Below are 21,585 nucleotides of genomic sequence, written 5' to 3'. Positions count from 1 at the left end.
ACAAGAGAGGCGTGGAAGGTTATGGGCTGGATGTGGGTCAATGGGGCTAGGTGGAAGAAGGTGTTCGGCATGGACTAGAAGGGCCGAAATGACTGTTTCTGTGCTGTAATTCTTATATGGCTACATTAAATAGTCACACTGCAAAAAGATTTAAAAATTGCAATTTAATATGTTAGTAATGTCAAATAAACAGGGTACTGGAATGTATAAAATCATATTAGATGCTTAGTAGAAGTTACATTCCTCAGATTTACACATCTTTAAAGATTTGATCAAAAGTGATTTGCAACTAAACTGATGATTTATTAGTGTTCTTGCTTTGACCAAATCTTTCCAAATTCCACTTTAATCCTGGACCATTCAACTCAAGTCAAACCTACAGCCTGGAGTAGAATACAGTACCTGTTTGATGTTAAAAGTGGGGCTACATATAATTTAAAAAAAAAGCAGCTGCAATATTAGACAAAACCCAGAGTTATTCCCTTTTATACAAGTGGGGAGAACTCATTTTAATCTCATTGCCACTCACTGAGAATTTGTGTTCTGATGACACTGACCATTCAATCATTTTGCAGAGAATGAGGGTGGGGGGGGTCGAGAAATTCACCCAATAACTTTCATCATCTCTCAAACAGCTTGGCCACTAAAGTCGTATCAACTTCCAGTTCCATCATTTAATTACAAGAGAAATTCACTAACTGTATCTTGCATCCAAAGTGTACAGTTTTGAGTTTGTTTTTTACCTTTCCATTCTTTAAGTTTAAAAAAAAACTAAGACAGGTTGGAATGAGTTGTAAAGGGAACTCCCTGATCACAGGCCGTTTAAACCATGTTTTCCCAGTGCATCAACATGTTTCCAAAGTTCCCTTGCCTGCTCTGGCTGCCTGTATCTGACAAGATCCACCTCATGTCGTTTTTGGGTCTCTGGGGATTCATTTTGTATTGCAAATTCTACCGTCAATTTTGAAAACCCAAACACTGGAGACAAGACATTATCTGGTGTTTTTGGCATCAACGGGCTTCCCGGGGCTTCTTTTAGAATAGCAAATACACATTGGAAGTACTCCAGAACACCCAGGACATGAAAAATACTCCAGAAATACTACCTTTGTAACAATCGGAAATTATGCTAAGATTACACTGGACTGTAAGAATTGAGAATAAACTGCTCCAAGTCATTGCTCATCTTAGAGAGTTCTGAATATTGCATTAACCAAGATTGGTTATGTGGAGACTAGCCAAACAATATATCCTGAAGGAGTTTGATTGAATCAATTAGCATGGGCTTGACATGACATGATGACGATACACAAGATCTACAGATGCTGGGAAACGTGTTCTAGAAACACAGAGTGCTGGAGGAACTAAGAAGGCGGGCAGGATCCATGGACAGTCGATGATTTGGGTTGAACCCCTTCATCAACACTCCTGACGAAGCGTGTTTCGCTGGAAATGTTGACCATCCTACTGCCTTCCACGATGCTGCCTGATCTGCCAAGCTCCCCCCACACTGTGTGCTCTGTGACACGACGACCCTTGTTTTCTTCAAGGGCACCACCATGTGCAAGTTATACGCATCAATGAAGGCCAGTAAAAGGTGAGCCTTCATATGCAGTTCAGGGAAGCTTGTGCAGCGTTTGAAACTTCCTCCGGTAGCTGCTAACTGTTGGCACGTTACTGGGCTGGGAGAGGAGTGGGCAACTGCAGGCTTGGTTGTTGAATAGGCCATGGATCGTGTCCTTGACTGGTCTGCAGGAGGTGGTAAAGCTGCTTCAGGTGAGTCACGATGTTATCCTTGATGTCGGGCGTGGAGATCTGCAGCCTGATGCTGCCGCTGTCAAACGAACGGGTAAATTCGCCGTGAAACATCTCATAGATCATCCGTGCGACAATTGGTATAACCTGAAGACCAGGGCACAGGAGGCACAAGTCAGGCCTGGGAGAGAACACGGTACCACACAGAGTTTCCAAACTACAGCCCCTCACAGTCAAACTGAGCCTCCAGGAGTAGTAGCCCCTTCACTAGTGCCGGGGACATCAGAGGTCACATGGGGTGGGGTTCAGTGTTTCTCGGTTTCTGGTTAACGTCCAAGTATTGTGTTCATCGTCTCCTTGCACCTGGGAAAACCACGCAGGGATCTGGTTGGGGGGGTGGGGGGGGGGCGGGGAAGAGGGAAACTGCATGGGAATCCAGGGAACTGTGCGGGGATCCGGTGGGGGGGGGGAGGGGAACTACACAGGGATCCAGGGAACCATGTGGGGATCCAGGGAACCATGCAGGGATCTGGTGGGAGGGGGAAGAGGGGAACTGCATGGGGATCCAGGGAACCATGTGGGGATCTGATGGGGGGGGGGGAAATGAGGGGAACTGCACGGGGATCCAGGGAACTATGTGGGGATCCAGGGAACCATGCAGGGATCCGGTGGGAGGGGGAAGAGGGGAACTGCATGGGGATCCAGCGAACCATGTGGGGATCTGATGGGGGGGGGAAATGAGGGGAACTGCGCGGGGATCCAGGGAACTGTGTGGGGATCTGGGGGGGGGGGAATTGAGGGGAAATCGCACGGGGATCATGGAACTGTGTGGGGATCCAGTTTTGGCGGGGGGGGGGGGGAAGAGAGGGAAACTGCACAGGGATCCAGGGAACTGATGATCTGATTATAGGTGGGAGTGTGGAACAAGCTACCAGCTGTGGTGGTGAATGTGGGCTCAATTTTAACATTTAAGAAGAATTTGGACAGGTACATGGATGGGAGGGGTGTGGAGGGTTATGGTCTGTGTGCAGGGCAGTGGGACTAGGCAGAAAAATGGTCCAGAACAGACTAGAAGGGCTGAAGGGGGCTGTTTCTGTGCTGTAATGTTCTATGGTTCTATGGAAATGCTCAGATAGGAGGAACTTCAGAAATTACACTGCCGATATCAACCTCAGGTCAAAGGTAACGAGCTAACACAACAGCAGGGCAAAACATTTCAAATAGTCACAAAAGGTAGTGGTGATTGGGAACTGACTGGAAGAGGGCCAGTTGGGCCTGGGGAGATGAGAGGGTTCGGGGGGGGGGGGGCGCAGTGTGGGGAGTTGGGGGTGGAAGAGGAGAGAAGAGCCCAGGGTCAGGTGGGCAGATGGGGTGCAGCTGAGAGATTGCAGTACACAGTATACTCTGTTCACATATCACAGGTTTTCACCCAGAACATTGCTGATCACATGGGTTAACAGGTGGAAACCTTTGCAACTTGATTTTGAACAAATTCACTAAATTATCATTATTTTTAAAAAATGTCGACACACAGCACGGTAACAAGCCCTTCCAGCCCACAAGTCCATGCAGCCCAATTATCCTACACCCCTGGTACATTTTAGAGGGTGGGAGAAACTGGAGCCCTTGGGGAAAACCCTCTGAGACACGGGGAGAATGTACAAACTCCTTAAAGACAGCACGGGATTCGAACCCGTGTTACTGGAGCTGTAACAGCATTGCACTAACCGCTACACAGTTACTGAGAGGAAATGGCCAAGGTGGGTTCACATGTAACATTTAAAAGTCAGGTACAATGGGGAGGAAGGTTGAGAGATATGGGTCAAACACAGATAAATAGGACTGGCTTGGGTAGAGACAGGACAAGATGGGCCAAAGGGCCTGACTCTGTGCTGTAGAACTGACCCTAATGAGCAAGAAGAGAGTGACTACAATTTAACTCATGTGTTTTATTACGAGTACAATGTGAGTACACAATTCTAGGAGTGATACCTTAGTTCTTTAATTCCAAAGGTTCCACCAGGTTTGAGCAAATATACTGTTACTTTAATCATTTGTAGGTTCTGGCACTGGTGGCCACAATAATGATTAAGCAAGTGGAATGGTACGTTTCACAAACTGAGACGGCTGGTCATTTGTAACCCAATGTGAAACAGTGTGGAACTACAATAAGTGGTCAACACAGTCAAAGAGATGGGAAGCAGAGTGAATCAGCGTGAAACTAGGATTAGTTTACACAGACACACAGAAGTGTGAACCAGGGCAGAACCACGACTGTGGTTTACACAGACACACAGAAGTGTGAACCAGCGCAGAACCACAACAGTGGTTTACACAGACACACAAGTGTGAACCAGGGCAGAACCACGACAGTGGTTTACACAGACACACACAAGTGTGAACCAGCGCAGAACCACGACAGTGGTTTACACAGACACACAAGTGTGAACCAGGGCAGAACCATGACTGTGGTTTACACAGACACACAGAAGTGTGAACCAGCGCAGAACCACAACAGTGGTTTACACAGACACACAAGTGTGAACCAGCGCAGAACCACGACAGTGGTTTACACAGACACACAGAAGTGTGAACCAGGGCAGAACCACGACTGTGGTTTACACAGACACACAGAAGTGTGAACCAGCGCAGAACCACGACAGTGGTTTACACAGACACACAGAAGTGTGAACCAGCGCAGAACCACGACAGTGGTTTACACAGACACACAAGTGTGAACCAGCACAGAACCACGACAGTGGTTTACACAGACACACAGAAGTGTGAACCAGGGCAGAACCACGACTGTGGTTTACACAGACACACAGAAGTGTGAACCAGCGCAGAACCACGACAGTGGTTTACACAGACACACAGAAGTGTGAACCAGCGCAGAACCACAACAGTGGTTTACACAGACACACAGAAGTGTGAACCAGGGCAGAACCACAACTGTGGTTTACACAGACACACAGAAGTGTGAACCAGCGCAGAACCACGACAGTGGTTTACACAGACACACACAAGTGTGAACCAGGGCAGAACCACGACTGTGGTTTACACAGACACACAAGTGTGAACCAGCGCAGAACCACGACTGTGGTTTACACAGACACACACAAGTGTGAACCAGGGCAGAACCACGACTGTGGTTTACACAGACACACAGAAGTGTGAACCAGCGCAGAACCACAACAGTGGTTTACACAGACACACAAGTGTGAACCAGGGCAGAACCACGACAGTGGTTTACACAGACACACACAAGTGTGAACCAGCGCAGAACCACGACAGTGGTTTACACAGACACACAAATGTGAACCAGGGCAGAACCACAACTGTGGTTTACACAGACACACAGAAGTGTGAACCAGCGCAGAACCACAACAGTGGTTTACACAGACACACAAGTGTGAACCAGCGCAGAACCACGACAGTGGTTTACACAGACACACAGAAGTGTGAACCAGGGCAGAACCACGACTGTGGTTTACACAGACACACAGAAGTGTGAACCAGCGCAGAACCACGACAGTGGTTTACACAGACACACAGAAGTGTGAACCAGCGCAGAACCACGACAGTGGTTTACACAGACACACAAGTGTGAACCAGCGCAGAACCACGACAGTGGTTTACACAGACACACAGAAGTGTGAACCAGGGCAGAACCACGACTGTGGTTTACACAGACACACAGAAGTGTGAACCAGCGCAGAACCACGACAGTGGTTTACACAGACACACAGAAGTGTGAACCAGCGCAGAACCACGACTGTGGTTTACACAGACACACAGAAGTGTGAACCAGGGCAGAACCACGACTGTGGTTTACACAGACACACAGAAGTGTGAACCAGCGCAGAACCACGACAGTGGTTTACACAGACACACACAAGTGTGAACCAGGGCAGAACCACGACTGTGGTTTACACAGACACACAAGTGTGAACCAGCGCAGAACCACGACTGTGGTTTACACAGACACACACAAGTGTGAACCAGGGCAGAACCACGACTGTGGTTTACACAGACACACACAAGTGTGAACCAGGGCAGAACCACGACTGTGGTTTACACAGACACACAAGTGTGAACCAGCGCAGAACCACGACTGTGGTTTACACAGACACACACAAGTGTGAACCAGGGCAGAACCACGACTGTGGTTTACACAGACACACAAGTGTGAACCAGCGCAGGACCACGACTGTGGTTTACACAGACACACACAAGTGTGAACCAGGGCAGAACCACGACTGTGGTTTACACAGACACACAGAAGTGTGAACCAGCGCAGAACCACGACAGTGGTTTACACAGACACACAGAAGTGTGAACCAGCGCAGAACCACGACAGTGGTTTACACAGACACACAGAAGTGTGAACCAGCGCAGAACCACGACAGTGGTTTACACAGACACACAAGTGTGAACCAGGGCAGAACCACGACAGTGGTTTACACAGACACACAAGTGTGAACCAGTGCAGAACCACGACAGTGGTTTACACAGACACACAAGTGTGAACCAGGGGAGAACCACGACAGTGGTTTACACAGACACACAGGTGTGAACCAGCGCAGAACCACGACAGTGGTTTACACAGACACACAAGTGTGAACCAGGGGAGAACCACGACAGTGGTTTACACAGACACACAGGTGTGAACCAGCGCAGAACCACGACAGTGGTTTACACAGACACACAGAAGTGTGAACCAGCGCAGAACCATGACTGTGGTTTACACAGACACACAAGTGTGAACCAGCGCAGAACCACGACAGTGGTTTACACAGACACACAGAAGTGTGAACCAGGGCAGAACCACGACAGTGGTTTACACAGACACACAGAAGTGTGAACCAGCGCAGAACCACGACAGTGGTTTACACAGACACACAAGTGTGAACCAGCACAGAACCACAACAGTGGTTTACACAGACACACAAGTGTGAACCAGCACAGAACCACGACTGTGGTTTAGACACACAAGTGTGAACCAGAGTGGATCGGTGCCCATGTGACAGTGATTCTAGTTATTTAAACCAGTGCCACCCATTTACACCCAAATTAACCTACATATTTTAAACATGGTGGAGAACCAGAGCACCCTGGGAAAACCCATGCAGTCATGGGGAGAACATACAAATTCCTTACGTCAGCACCGATTCAAACCTGGTTTGCTGGCGCTGTAACCATGCCACACTAACCGTGCTGCCCAGATCCGGAAGCAGCATGAAACATAATATGGGACCAGAAGCAGAAATCCTTCACCTGCACCATTATCAGTTTTCTCTCCTTCGGTTTCCCATCCGGCCACTCCTCACCAAAGCACAGGTAAATCTCAAATGAAGGCACTTTGTTACTATGGCCCTTCTGGAGATCAATCAGATCTGCAATTAAAACACAATCATCCAACACCAATAGTGATTGTTCAGAGTCGTACAGCGAGGAAATAGTTCTTGATGGTTTGTAGTGAAACCACATTGGAGACATTTAACATGAAGCAAATTTCAAAATTAACCTGAAATGGGCCTTTATAATTTGCCTCGGAGAGGGAGGACTACATCAGCAGTTGCTGGAAAACTGACACAAAAATCAGTATAGATAAGGGTCAGGCAGTGTGGAAAGAGAGAACGAGAAAGTGAGGGTCATGACATTTCAGGTGGAAGACGCTGCTGAACACTGGCAGTGTTTGAAACATCGAACAAAACAAACAGTGAAGCACAGAAACAACTAAATGTCTTCTGCCTGCTTACAACCTGTGCCTCTCCTTCCCATCCATATCCCTCAGTCTACTTAAAAGCAACTGTCTTATCTGCTTCCACCTACCAGCCCATTCCAGGCACCCACCACTGGGTTAAAAAAATTTGCTCCAAACATTCCTTTTAAAGTTGCCCTCTCACCTTAAATCCAAATCCTCTATTACGTGAAAAACATCCTTGTCCTCGCCTCTCATGATATGACACATTTCTATCATCTGTCCGATTTCTCCCCATCACTCAGACCCTCTAATCCACGCAACATTCTGGGAAACCTGTCCCCTTTCCAAAGCCTCCACATCCTTCCTGTCATTGGATGACCCCAATTGTACACAGTATTCGAAGTGTGGCCTTTTATACTGCTGCAACGTGACCTACTTGCTCTTGTAACTCAATGCCTGGCCCAATGAAGCCAGCCCTACCAAATGCTGCCTTCACCACCAGATCTACTTGCATTTCCACTTCTATAGAGCAATGGATCTGAAACTGCCCCCCCCCCCCCCGCAATGCTGTTCAGAGACCTGCCACTAACATTTGACCTCTTAAACTTCTGTTTTCATTTCTGTCTCCAGAGTGAATCAAGTAGATAGGCAACAAGAGCAGACGGCAGTGGGTGAAATGCAGCAAGACCAAGTAGTCTGCAGTAACAGAGCTTCTGCTCTGGAGAACAAGGAACCCAAACCAAACTGACTGGTGCAGAATGTCACCAAACAACTCACCACTCAAGAAAGTAAAAACACAAACAGCAGGTGAAACACCGTCTTTTATCTGGCAAAGATACCTAACCAACGTTTCGGGCTTGAGCCCTTCATCAAGCTATGAGCAAAGTGTTGGCAGGAGCCTGAATCCAGTGTCTGACTACATTTTGCTCATACCTTGATGAAGGGCTCGATCCCGAAATATTGGTTAGGTATCTTTATCATTGCTACATTAATTCCAGTTTCTCCAGCCGCAGTGTCTGCAGAATTTCATGTTTTACTCACCGCTCAAGAAGGTCTCCAGACAAAAGAGTTTAACTTTTTTCTGTCTTTCGATGACATGTGGGGTATTGGTCCCACCTGCACAGGGCCCTGACCAGTACACCTTGCACTGACACAGGCGGATGGCATAGATCGCATGGCCGCTGACTTCCAGGATCAGCCCCCGATCCATCACGTCCAGAAGCCGATTGGTGAACAGGCGCTGTTTCTCATTCATAATGTGATCAGTCCCAGGAAACTTGATCTGCTCGAGGGTAATGGGACCAAACAGCTCCTCCTGGTCAGCTATCGGACCCAGATCTCCGTAAAACAGCCGGCAGCCCTGAGGGTTGCTGACCGTGACGGGCGGACCCCACTCCTTGCCTCGGTACTGGAACTGGATCTCCAGGTCAGTCACTGGATGGAAAGGTAAGCATGCAGTTAATCACAACACAGGGAACTCAGAACTCCCCAGCAATATAATCTGGATCTGCAGAGGGTTGTCAACATATCACACACACAGCCCTTCCCCTCCATCACCTGTCTACACCTCATCACCCCCCCCTCCCCTCCATCAACACCATCTACACCTCATCATATCCCACTGCTCTGATACCGTCTACGTCTTCACACACCCCTCCCCTCCATCGACTGTCTGCACATCATCACACCATCATTAAGCCCCCTCCCCTCTGTCGACTCCATCTATACCTCATCACGCCCCTCTCCTCTAAAACAGTCTACATGTCTTCACACCCCTTCCCTCTGTTCAAAATGTACCAGGGGTTGTAGGTTAATTGGGTGTAAATTGGGCGGCACGAGCTCACAGGCAAAATGACCTGTTACCGTGCTGAAGACCTAAATTTTTTTAAAAATTAAAAGCCCCTATTGTTCCAGCCTCCACTACCACCCTTGGTGATGCATTCCAGGCATCTACGCTCTGTGTAAAAACAATGAACCCTGACGTTTTCATTAAACTTTCATAGAACCAGAGAACAGTACAGCAGAGAAACAGGCCCCTTCGGCCCTTCTAGTTTGTGCTGAGTCATTTTTCTGTCTTGTCCCACTGACCTGCATCCAGTCCATATCCCTCCTTACCCCTCCCATCCATGAACCTGTCCAAATTCTTCTTAAATGTTAAAATTGAACCCATATTCACCACTTCAGCTGGAAGCTTGTTCCATACTCCCACCCCTCTCTGTGTGAAGAACTTCCCCCTCAAGTTCTCCATAGACTTTTCCCCTCTTTCACCCTTAATCCTCAGTGTCCTCTGGTTTGTATCTCACCTCCCCTCAGTGGAAAAAGCTCATCTCCATTTATTCCATTCAGACCACTCATAATTTTAAATAACTCTATTAAATCTCCCCTCATTCTTCTATCCTGCAGGGAATAAAGTTCTAACTTGTTTAACCTTTCCCTGCAACTCAGTTCCTGAATTCTGGGCAACATCCTCGTAAATCTTCGCATCCTTTCTATCTTATTGATATTTTTCCTGTAGTTAGATGTCCAAAATTGCACACAATCCTCCAAATGGGGCCTCACCAATGTCTTGTACAACTTCCTCTTCCCTTTGTACAGATGCCATTTGTGATATAAGCAAAAACCTCTGCTGGAGGAACTCAGATCGAGAGCTTCTGTCGGATGAAAAGACAGAAGAACCTTTTGGGTTGGACCCAGAAAGTTCACCATTCATTTTCTCCCTTGGATGTTCTTGACCGGCCGAGTCCCTCCAGCAGAGTGTGTGTGTGCTCCACATTCTGGCATCTGCTGTCTCTGATAGGTGTTTGAGCAACACGAGTCATTCCAATGGGTGGTGTGGTGAAAGATGTTGGACCATTCCTGGGGCAGGGGACAGGCTAGACACAAGGACAACCAGGGTTGTGCTTACTGGGCAGCGAGTTGATCCACATTTCCGGTGTGCTCAACATCTCCGCCGGGAGATGGGGTTCCTCCTGCAGGATCTGGTCTGGGTCGGTCTTTATCCAATCATTGGGAGAACAGCTGGCATCACTTGCTGGGGGCATGGGTGAGTCTGCAATGGTTCAAGGGCACAGTCACAGTTCAACAATCCAAATAATCAAAAATGCATTTACATTGCACCGGTCTCATCCCTTCCAGGACACTGAGGATCTTTGCCTGGCCCTCTCCCCATTACCTTTGACACCCTGGTTAATCAAGAACCCATCAATCTCTGCTTTTTTTTGATGCGTAGTCTAACTTTAATCCTCTTTTTTTTCCACACTGTGAACTATATCAACCAAAATATGTACAAATGTATCTCATTAAATTTACACAGTGGTCTTTTCTCCCCTTCCCCCCCCATTCCCTCCCTCCCCTCTACCCACCCACCTCAAATACCCATAAATATTCAACTTATACAATACAATAGAGCCATAAAACAATCTTTTCACTCAAAGGAAAACAAACAAGAAAAATGCGTCATCTATTTATTACACATTGAATCTAGTCGTTTTGTCTTCTTATCATTTCCATTCTCATTTTAGGGGATGGAGGTCCGAGGCAAACTCTCTCTGATATGTTCCATGTATGTTTCCCAAATTTGTTCAAACATTGTGACTTTATTTTTTAAATTATATGTTATTTTTTTCCAATGGAATACATTTATTCATTTCCATGTACCATCTCAGGCTCTCTTCCATTTCCCAAGTTGACATTATACATTTTTTTGCTATCACTAAGGCGATCATAATGAATCTTTTATGCACTTTATCCAATTTGAGGCCTAATTCTCTACTTCTTATGTTCTTTGGCTTGGCTTCGCGGACGAAGATTTATGGAGGGGGTAAAAAGTCCACGTCAGCTGCAGGCTCGTTTGTGGCTGACAAGTCCGATGCGGGACAGGCAGACACGATTGCAGCGGTTGCAAGGGAAAATTGGTTGGTTGGGGTTGGGTGTTGGGTTTTTCCTCCTTTGCCTTTTGTCAGTGAGGTGGGCTCTGCGGTCTTCTTCAAAGGAGGTTGCTGCCCGCCAAACTGTGAGGCGCCAAGATGCACGGTTTGAGGCGTTATCAGCCCACTGGCGGTGGTCAATGTGGCAGGCACCAAGAGATTTCTTTAGGCAGTCCTTGTACCTTTTCTTTGGTGCACCTCTGTCACGGTGGCCAGTGGAGAGCTCGCCATATAATACGATCTTGGGAAGGCGATGGTCCTCCATTCTGGAGACGTGACCCATCCAGCGCAGCTGGATCCTCAGCAGCGTGGACTCGATGCTGTCGACCTCTGCCATCTCGATACTTCGACGTTATGGGTGTAAGCGCTCCAATGGATGTTGAGGATGGAGCGGAGACAACGCTGGTGGAAGCGCTCTAGGAGCCGTAGGTGGTGCCGGTAGAGGACCCATGATTCGGAGCCGAACAGGAGTGTGGGTATGACAACGGCTCTGTATACGCTTATCTTTGTGAGGTCTTTCAGTTGGTTGTTTTTCCAGACACTTTTGTGTAGTCTTCCAAAGGCGCTATTTGCCTTGGCGAGTCTGTTGTCTATCTCATTGTCGATCCTTGCATCTGATGAAATGGTGCAGCCGAGATAGGTAAACTGGTTGACCGTTTTGAGTTTTGTGTGCCCGATGGAGATGTGGGGGGGCTGGTAGTCATGGTGGGGAGCTGGCTGATGGAGGACCTCAGTTTTCTTCAGGCTGACTTCCAGGCCAAACATTTTGGCAGTTTCCGCAAAGCAGGACATCAAGCGCTGAAGAGCTGGCTCTGAATGGGCAACTAAAGCGGCATCATCTGCAAAGAGTAGTTCACGGACAAGTTTCTCTTGTGTCTTGGTGTGAGCTTGCAGGCGCCTCAGATTGAAGAGACTGCCATCCGTGCGGTACCGGATGTAAACAGCGTCTTCATTGTTGGGGTCTTTCATGGCTTGGTTCAGCATCATGCTGAAGAAGATTGAAAAGAGGGTTGGTGCGAGAACACAGCCTTGCTTCACGCCATTGTTAATGGAGAAGGGTTCAGAGAGCTCATTGCTGTATCTGACCCGACCTTGTTGGTTTTCGTGCAGTTGGATAATCATGTTGAGGAACTTTGGGGGACATCCGATGCGCTCTAGTATTTGCCAAAGCCCTTTCCTGCTCACGGTGTCGAAGGCTTTGGTGAGGTCAACAAAGGTGATGTAGAGTCCTTTGTTTTGTTCTCTGCACTTTTCTTGGAGCTGTCTGAGGGCAAAGACCATGTCAGTGGTTCCTCTGTTTGCGCGAAAGCCGCACTGTGATTCTGGGAGAATATTCTCGGCGACACTAGGTATTATTCTATTTAGTAGAATCCTAGCGAAGATTTTGCCTGCAATGGAGAGCAACTTAAAAGAAATATCTCTAGTTTTTTTGGTATGTTATTTTTTGTAATTTTATTTAGTATCTGATTTAATTCTTCCCAAAACGTTCTTGCATACATCTCTTTTCCACTTCTTCGCCACCTCCATCCCCTTTTCTCCATTTTCATCTTAGTTTTCTCTTATTACAGTTAATATACGACAACACATTTAAGACATAAAGTACCCCCGCAGTTCCCACATCCACTAATACCTTAACCCCAAAGATCCCCCCCCCCACCTCTGAGTTGCCCCATACCCCTTGCCGGGCAACCACAACTCCCCTTTTCATTTGGGTAGCAATCTTGTTCGCATAGTCAACTGATTTTGCAGTGACGGTTAATCCCCCTCTTCCCAGCCCTCTCCAGAAAACACTTTTTTTTTTTAAAAAACACATATAACAAAGCTCTCTCTCTTCTCCCCCCCCCACTCCCTTCCTTCCCTTCTCTTTTCTCTCTTTAGTTCTTTACATATACATTGTTTTTACATCTTCATATATATACTTTATCGCCATTCTTCATTCTTGTTACATCTCTTCATCTCTTCTCCTGTCCTGCAAACATTCTGTAAATTCTTGCGCTTTCTCTGGATCTGAGAACAGTCTGTTTTGCTCCGTGGGTATAAATATTTTAAGCACAGCTGGATGTCTTAACATAAATTGATCCATAGGATCAATTTTGCTGTGTTAAACTCCTTCCTCTTCTTTGAGAGTTCAAAACTTATGTCTGGGTAAAAAAAAATATTTTTTGACCCTTGTATTCCAATGGTTTATTATCTTCTCTAATTTTATTCCTTGCCCGTTCCAGTATATTTTCTCTTGTCGTATCTCAAAAATTTTACTAAAATGGATCTTGATTTTTGATGTGTCTGTGGTTTGGGAGTTAATGCTCTGTGAGCCCTTTCTATTTCCATTTCTTCCTGCATTTCTGTCATTCCCAGGACCTTCGGGATCCATCCTTTTATAAATTCCTTCATGTCTGTGCCTTCTTCACCCTCCTTCAGGCCCACTATATTTATGTTGTTTCGCCTACTATAATTTTCAAACAAATTAATTTTCTGAGATAACAACTCTTGTGTCTCTTTAATTTTTTTTGTCACTTTCTTCCAATTTTTCCCTTCAGTCATTCACTTCCATTTCTACAGCCGTTTCCCGCTCTTCCACATTCTCTACTCTTTTCCCTATTTCTGCCATTACCATTTCTAACCTTTGCATTTTATCTTCTGTTCTTTTCATTTCCCTTTTAATTGCATTAAACTCTAATTATGACCATTCTTCTAGTGATCTCATTTGTTCTTCAAAAAAGACTTTATCTATATTCTGTTCATCAGTTTTACCTTTTATTTCTCTTTGTCCATCAGTTTTACCTTCTATTTCTCTGTGAAGATCTTGGTCTTCTTCTTCCTCTTCTTCTGTGTCGGTATCTGTGTTTGTGTCTTCTTCTTCTTCTCTTCTTTGTGTCTGTCTCTTCTGTTTTTCCTGATGAGCTACTTGTATCTCTTTGTCGGGCCTCTTCTTGCTGAGCCTCTTGTTGCTGTTCCTCCTCTCTAGGGCTGCTCCTCTGTTGTGCTTTTAGACGTTGGTCTTCTTGTCGGTCTTCCCTCCGTCTACCTTCCATGTCTGTTTCGTCGCTCCCTCTTCTGCTGTCTTCCTTATCCTCTGTTGAGCCTCCCTCTCGCCGGTGTCCTCTTTCTCCTCTGACTGCGCACTTTTGTTTGGCTCCAAGAGCCATTTTTGTAGTTTACCGGCTGGTGGGTCTCGACTCTGCAGGGCAGGTACTGACCTTGAGGGTCGGGTGCTCCTCATCACCACGGCATCCTGTTCCTTCCTGCAGGTAAGTCCTTCTTCCTTCTTCTCCGGCAACATTTTTACTTTTCTTTTCCAGCTGTTCTTACCTTCTCCTTCTTGGGAGCCATCTTCTTTCTCTTCTCTGTATCTTTATCTTCTATTTCTTGTGTTCTATTTCTGTTATGCTTTGCTTTTTCCTGACTTTTTTTTCTATTTTCCTGGAGAGGGCTGGTTTTCTCGACTGGCCACTACATCATGTGACTCCCCCCCAATCTCTGCTTAAATACACCCAGTGACCCACCCTCCACAACCGCCTGTGGCAGCAAATTCTACAGATTCCTCACCCTCTGGCTAATGAAAATCCTCCGCATCTCTTTTCTAAGTGGGCACCTTTAATCCTGAAGTCTGTCCACACCTTTCAACATTCAAAATGTTTCAACGTAATCCCCCATCATTCTCCTAAATTCCAATAAGTACAGGCCAAGAGATTCCAGAGAGGAAGCTCATCAAATTCCACATCCATTTCCTCCTCATCTACTCTGAATGACGTCCTCAAAGTAGTTATTTCATGTCAAGGTTTCCTTTTTAATACAAGATCCAAATAGCCCAACAAAAGGTCTGGCAATATATCAGATCCATGACTTACCATTCAAGGTCAGAAATGGGAAGCTCTCTTGCATCTGTGTGTAAAAGAGGGGAAATTAGCATAAACCTATCAGGTATTCACTTCAATACATTGTCCAAAGGGCCAGAAGCAGATTCAAAATAACAACAAAAGAGAACTTGGCAAACTTCTACAGATGTGTTTGGTGGAAAGTGGGTTGACCGGCTGCGTCACAGTCTGGTATGGGGACACCAATATCCCTGAACGGAAAGCCCTCCAAAAGGTAGTGGACACAGCCCAGAACATCACAGGCAAAACCCTCCCCATCATCAAGAACATCTATGGGGAACGCTGCCGTCAGAGAGCAGCAGCAATCATCAAAGACTCTCACCACCCAGCACACGTTCTGTTCTCGCTGCTGCCATCAGGAAAGAGGTATCGATGCCACAAGACTCACACCACCAGGTCAGGAATAGTTGCTCCCCCTCCACCATCAGACTCCTCAATGACAAACTCAATCAGGGACTCATTTAAGGCAGTGCACTTTTCACATTTTTTGTGACTGAATATTTTCTGAATTGCTCAGTTTGTTTACATTTCTCTCTCTTGTATAGGTATCCTTCCTTGAGTACTGTTTACAGTTACTGATAAGTATGTACAATGTCAATAAATCTGAACTTTGGATAAACCTTATGGAGAAGGTTCCCAGAGCAATGGACCCAGAGCAGGTAAACTGGACTATTGGCTATGTGAAGGGCAGAGTGGCCTCTTTCACTGATACATCATATTGAACTTGAGCTTATCAGCAACTCATGTAATTTCACAGCTGTTCCAGAGTTTGATTCCATGTCAGAGATCCTAGACCTATATTATGACCATTGCATCAACCTCTCGACTGTGGTCCCCTGTGGCTGTAGTGACCCTGACCATATACAGTCTGGGCTGTGACAGGACCTCTTGGATTTGCTGTTATCCTGCATAAAGGACCCTTTTTAAAGTTTTCCACTCACCTTAACTTGGGGCTGAGAGGAGCTCAAATCTTCATCCTCCTCATCTTCCAGGTCCACCTCATTATCCTCCCAGGGCACCGATCCTGAAACATGCACATTAGCGAGATGGTCACTGCACATCTTGACAACTTCCTCCCTACTGAAGGTCAGGAGGTTGTTCACCCCTTCCTGCAGAAATCTAGCTCCATCTGGTCAACAGTGTTCCAATTCCTGCTACTTGTCTACTGCCTCTGAAGCCTTGCTCTGAGCTGGGATATTAAACTCCACTACATGTAGCTCCGTAAATACTAGCTGTTGTTGGCTGAAAATTAACATCAGTGAAATTTGCTTCTGTTGGAACTTCCCTTAAAATTAATTCATTTGCTTCATTCTTGCTCCCCATAGCTCTGGCACATGGACTAAGAGGAGATGTCCAAGACTGTGGCACTTGTTATGTACCCAGGAGGGACTTATTACCTGGATTGCTGTGAGCACTGTTCATCTGAGGGATATCACACACTTCGTAAATCTTCAATGGATTCATCGGGACCTCTTTGGTGCCATCATAAATGAGGTTGAATTCACGGCTTTTGTTCAGAGCACACCGTAGCTGAGCCTTCCACTTGGCTGGATCTGGTTCGTCGATCCCTTCCTGATACTTCCCCGTCTCCACTGCCCAGGCCTGCAGATCGAACGGAGCAGAATTAACCCCCTTCCGTCACACATCATACCTTCCTCTCCAACTCCTGACGGCCTGGAGAAACTGCACTGCTCCTTCCACAGCAGCACCAGCGACAGTAGGTCAGGGCAGATGTGAAGCCCTTTGGTACTCAGTTACCCTAACTCAAAGGGTCTTCTGCCAGTCATCAGAAGGCCCACACCCCAAGCACAAGTGAGGCAACACCAAGAACTAATGGGAAGACCTTTGAAATGATTAACCCCCTCCCCTCCCCTCCCCCATGCCAATTCCCAAAATTAACAACCGACTCCAGCAATTACACATTCAGAATGTTCACTGACCAACAGCCTCATTTAAATCCCCAGCCTGGTTTTCAGCTTTGCTTCTCTCTACCTCTCGGCACCACCTTCCCAACAGCCCACGCCGACATCTGCACCTCCCCAACTGCCCTTAGTCCTAATGTTTCAGGTTGAAAAGCCTTTATAAAAACAGGAGTTGAGCGGAGTTCCCTTTTCTTCTCCTTGAACCCCACCAGTGACAAATACTCCCCATCTGCTTATTTCCACTAGATACAACGAGCAGGCAATAATACTAAAGAGTTACATTAGCACTCCAAAACAATTAATACTTTACAGCTAGCTTTGCAGAAAGAACACAACTTTCTTGTTAAATACTCAATTACCACAGACAGATACCCCCAAATTATTACCTGTAGCCACACAGGTACCAGCTACAATAGTACAGTAAAAAACCCCAGTATCCGGCAGCTACAGGGATTGGAAGAGATGCAGGTTTTCTGGTTCCCTCTGTCGATGTCTAACTGTTTAAGAATAAACAGTTTAAAAGACCAAAAAAGCTGTGCAAAATGTAGATTCATTTGGAAAAAACATCAGTTTTGTAGTCCTTAATTATGTAAAGTTCACCTTAATCAGGTCATTCCCATAACATACAATATTTAAACTCGAACCCCGGTCACTGGCAACGTAATAGCACTGTGCCAACCTCGACGCTAACCATGCCACTGGCTTAATTAAACCCCCCCCCCCCCCCCCCACACGAATAGAGACTTACTAGGCAGGGTAGGCAGACACTTTAGGAGACTCACCTCAGCGGCGAGCAGCACAGCGCTTCACAGGCTGAATATTGGCTCCCATCTTCACCATGGATTGTGGGTTGCTTCGGAGAACATTAACTTTACAAATTTAAACATCTACTTTTTTCTTTTGTGGGTGTTTGGGGTTACTGGTTGCCTGGATTCCGGACACTGGGGGAGTTTACTGAACAAATTACCAGAATATACCATGGCACAGAAAAAGACAAAAAATATATAAGACAAGTATCCACAGCTGCAGTCCATGCAGGAAAACGCAGCGTTTTGGATCATGCAGCCAGGCCTTGGGTAGTTCTAGAACAGCCTGGGGTTGGGATACTGTTACCCTGCTCCAGGATAGGGAACAGTCAGAATTTGGGTACCACAACACTGCTTACCTTGAAGATAGTGTTTTCTTCTTCCTGCGGAGGACTATGGCGAGTTGCATGTCTCCAGGGGATTTGGAAACGTTTATTTTCCCGGTGGAGCCAAACAAGCCCTGGGAAGAGTCCACTGTCCACCTGGGTCACCAGCCACGGCTTCAACCGCACTCTGCGTGGGTGCACTGCCATCCTCTGGGAGGGGAGAGCGGTCTCACAGAAGACTAGGAGAAACACAGGACAATATCAACAAAACTGAATGTACAGCTGAAGGACAGAGACCCAGCTTTAAATGAACAGTGGATTACAGAGAGGGCCTGATTCTGTGTAACATTAACCCATCCACACCAGTTTTAATCCAAGAGATATTTCACCTGCAGACTATTGCAAGTATTGAACAGGATTTTAGCCGGAGGTAAAGAAGTGCTGATGCTCGAAAACTGGAGCAATAGAGTGATGGAAGAACTCAGTGGGTCAGGCAGCAAGTGTGGAGACACCAGACTAACTAACCCTTCCACGGTGCTGGAAATATTTAAACTGGAACCCCGGTTTCCTCCTCCACTCTGTGGTACTGCAGAATTTTCATTTTATGTTGTATGGGTTGAGTTAAACCAGTTCAGCTGAATTTCACCATTTTAAACTAATCAATCTGGATATAAAATTATGAGGGGCATATACAGGGACAGATCAGACTCATGGCCAGGGTGGAAGTCAGGCCCACAACTTCTCCTACATGTCCTGCAGTGTTTTTACGACAACCCCAGGGTGGAGGATGACGGGGAAAGTTGAATGAAGATTTTTGATGTGTTTTCCCCCTCATGGAGTGAACTCCTGCTGGGATGGAGCAGCAGTTCTGCCCACTCCCCCCCATCTACCCCCCCCCTCCTGCCCTGTGAACAGTCCCCTTTTATTTCCCACACTCTCTCTGACCGACTATATCAAGAATATTTCTGTTACACCAGGTGAAAAGACAAGGCTTTTGCTTCAATGAGGTCCGGCCCCCAGAGGGGGTAAGGGTTACACGACCACGAGCAGGGGGGGGCTTACACGACCACGAGCAGGGGGGGGGCTTACACGACCACGAGCAGGGGGGGGCTTACACGACCACGAGCAGGGGGGGCTTACACGACCACGAGCAGAGGGGGGGCTTACACGACCACAAGCAGGGGGGGCTTACACGACCACGAGCAGGGGGGGGCTTACACGACCACGAGCGGGGGGGGCTTACACGACCACGAGCAGGGGGGGCTTACACGACCACGAGCAGGGGGGTGGCTTACACGACCACGAGCAGGGGGGGTTTACACGACCACGAGCAGGGGGGGGCTTACACGACCACGAGCAGGGGGGGGCTTACACGACCACGAGCAGGGGGGGGCTTACACGACCACGAGCAGGGGGGGTGCTTACACGACCACGAGCAGGGGGGGCTTACACGACCACGAGCGGGGGGGGGATGAGCGGGCAGGTGGGATCAGCTCAGGTGGGAGTCGTGGCCGCTGGAGCCGAGACTCCGTCCCTGTCCGGTGCTGATCTACATTCTAACTCACATCAGGGCAGACAAAATGCAGCACCCGGAAAGTGAGCGAGCCTCCCCCTCCCGACCCAGCAGGATGGGCCGCCTCCACTCTCTCGTCCCCTGGGTGTCCGCTCGGACCTGGAAGCCAACACCTGGGACCCCTTCACCCGGCAAACAGAGACTGCAGCAGGTGGGAGGGCTTCCACCACGGAGCCTTGCGCAGGCGGACTCCCCCCAGGGTGCGGGCGGGCGGGCGGCGTCGCCTGACAGACGAGCGGTGCAGAGAACAACGATCAGGAGGACGTTGCAATGGGGGGAGCAAAGAGAAGGGTGTCCATGAAGAGGCTGACGCTGCATCACCGCTCCCGGCCGAGGAGCCTTTGAGCCCAGATTGTTTTAACCGGACGTCATGGTCTGACTCGAGAACGAGTTCTCGCCACTCCCTGCCTTAATGGTTACAGGCAAAGTTCCCTGTCCGTGGAATTTCAAACAGGAGCACAGACGACAGAGGCGTTTCTCCTCTGCAACCAAAAACTTTCAGCAAACTTTTTGTAATGGAGGAAAGGCAGCAAAGAGATAATCACCAGACAATCTGTGTTAATGCAGGTCTCCTGGAAATGGGAGAGACCTGTCGCAGACTGGGACATCACGAGTTGAGCTCCTGACCTCTGTCCGCCACGATAACGTGGATCTGCCAGTGACCAATTCCCGTCTGTCCATGGTCTCACGCACGGCCAGACTGGAGGCGCAACACCTCCTCTTCCAACTGGGCCCCCTCCAACCAGATGGCATTAATTCCGCCCCCCCCCCCCCCACCTTCCCCAGCTCTCTCTCCCTCCCCCTCTCCTTCCCCAGCTCTCTCTCTTCCTCCCCCTCACCTTCCCTCAGTTCTGTCTCTTCCTTCCCCCAGCTCTCTCTCCCTCCCCTCACCTTCCCTCAGTTCTGTCTCTCACTCCCTCCCCCACCTTCCCCAGCTCTCACTCCCTCCCCCACCTTCCCCAGCTCTCACTCCCTCCCCCACCTTCCCCAGCTCTCTCTCCCTCCCCCACCTTCCCCAGCTCTCTCTCCCTCCCCCTCTCCTTCCCCAGCTCTCTCTCTCTTCCTCCCCCTCACCTTCCCCAGCTCTCTCTCTTCCTCCCCCTCACCTTCCCCAGCTCTCTCTCTTCCTCCCCCTCACCTTCCCTCAGTTCTGTCTCTTCCTTCCCCCAGCTCTCTCTCCCTCCCCTCACCTTCCCTCAGTTCTGTCTCTCCCTTCCCCCTCACCTTCCCCCAGCTCTCTCTCCCTTTTCCCCCAGCTCTCTCTCCCTTTTCCCCCAGCTCTCTCTCCCTTTTCCCCCAGCTCTCTCTCCCTTTTCCCCCAGCTCTCTCTCCCTTTTCCCCCAGCTCTCTCTCCCTTTTCCCCCAGCTCTCTCTCCCTTTTCCCCCAGCTCTCTCTCCCTTTTCCCCCAGCTCTCTCTCCCTTTTCCCCCAGCTCTCTCTCCCTTTTCCCCCAGCTCTCTCTCCCTTTTCCCCCAGCTCTCTCTCCCTTTTCCCCCAGCTCTCTCTCCCTTTTCCCCCAGCTCTCTCTCCCTTTTCCCCCAGCTCTCTCTCCCTTTTCCCCCAGCTCTCTCTCCCTTTTCCCCCAGCTCTCTCTCCCTTTTCCCCCAGCTCTCACTCCCTCCCCCACCTTCCCCAGCTCTCACTCCCTCCCCCACCTTCCCCACCTTCCCCAGCTCTCTCCCTCCCCCACCTCTC

At 48.2% G+C, this 21,585-nt stretch overlaps 1 protein-coding gene across 1 annotated transcript; it reads right to left on the bottom strand.

Moving 5' to 3' along the window:
* Positions 1-145: 145 nt before the first annotated feature.
* irf6 (interferon regulatory factor 6) lies at positions 146-20,623 on the bottom strand. The gene is made up of 9 exons (XM_069942256.1): positions 20,436-20,623; positions 18,351-18,556; positions 16,661-16,865; positions 16,205-16,287; positions 15,237-15,270; positions 10,368-10,511; positions 8,504-8,896; positions 7,033-7,151; positions 146-1,902 (listed from the first exon to the last, which is right to left on the bottom strand). Exons 2-9 carry the CDS (start codon positions 18,522-18,524, stop codon positions 1,675-1,677), a joined length of 1,380 nt encoding a protein of 459 aa, XP_069798357.1. The 5' UTR covers positions 18,525-18,556; positions 20,436-20,623; the 3' UTR covers positions 146-1,674.
* Positions 20,624-21,585: the final 962 nt, after the last annotated feature.

This window comes from Narcine bancroftii, chromosome 5 (genome assembly GCF_036971445.1).
Source record: "Narcine bancroftii isolate sNarBan1 chromosome 5, sNarBan1.hap1, whole genome shotgun sequence".
Taxonomy (NCBI): Eukaryota; Metazoa; Chordata; class Chondrichthyes; order Torpediniformes; family Narcinidae; genus Narcine; species Narcine bancroftii.
The sequence above is the reverse complement of the archived record's forward strand: the minus strand, read 5'-3'. Positions and strand labels throughout refer to the sequence as shown.

Coding starts and splice junctions, on each gene's coding strand:
- irf6 (XM_069942256.1), bottom strand. CDS start 18,524: ATGGCAGTGCACCCACGCAGAGTGCGGTTGAAGCCGTGGCTGGTGACC. Junction 16,288..16,660: donor CAGTGCTCACAGCAATCCAG/GTAATAAGTCCC, acceptor TGCATGTTTCAG/GATCGGTGCCCTGGGAGGAT. Junction 8,897..10,367: donor GTGGATCAACTCGCTGCCCA/GTAAGCACAACC, acceptor CTTTCCATCCAG/TGACTGACCTGGAGATCCAG.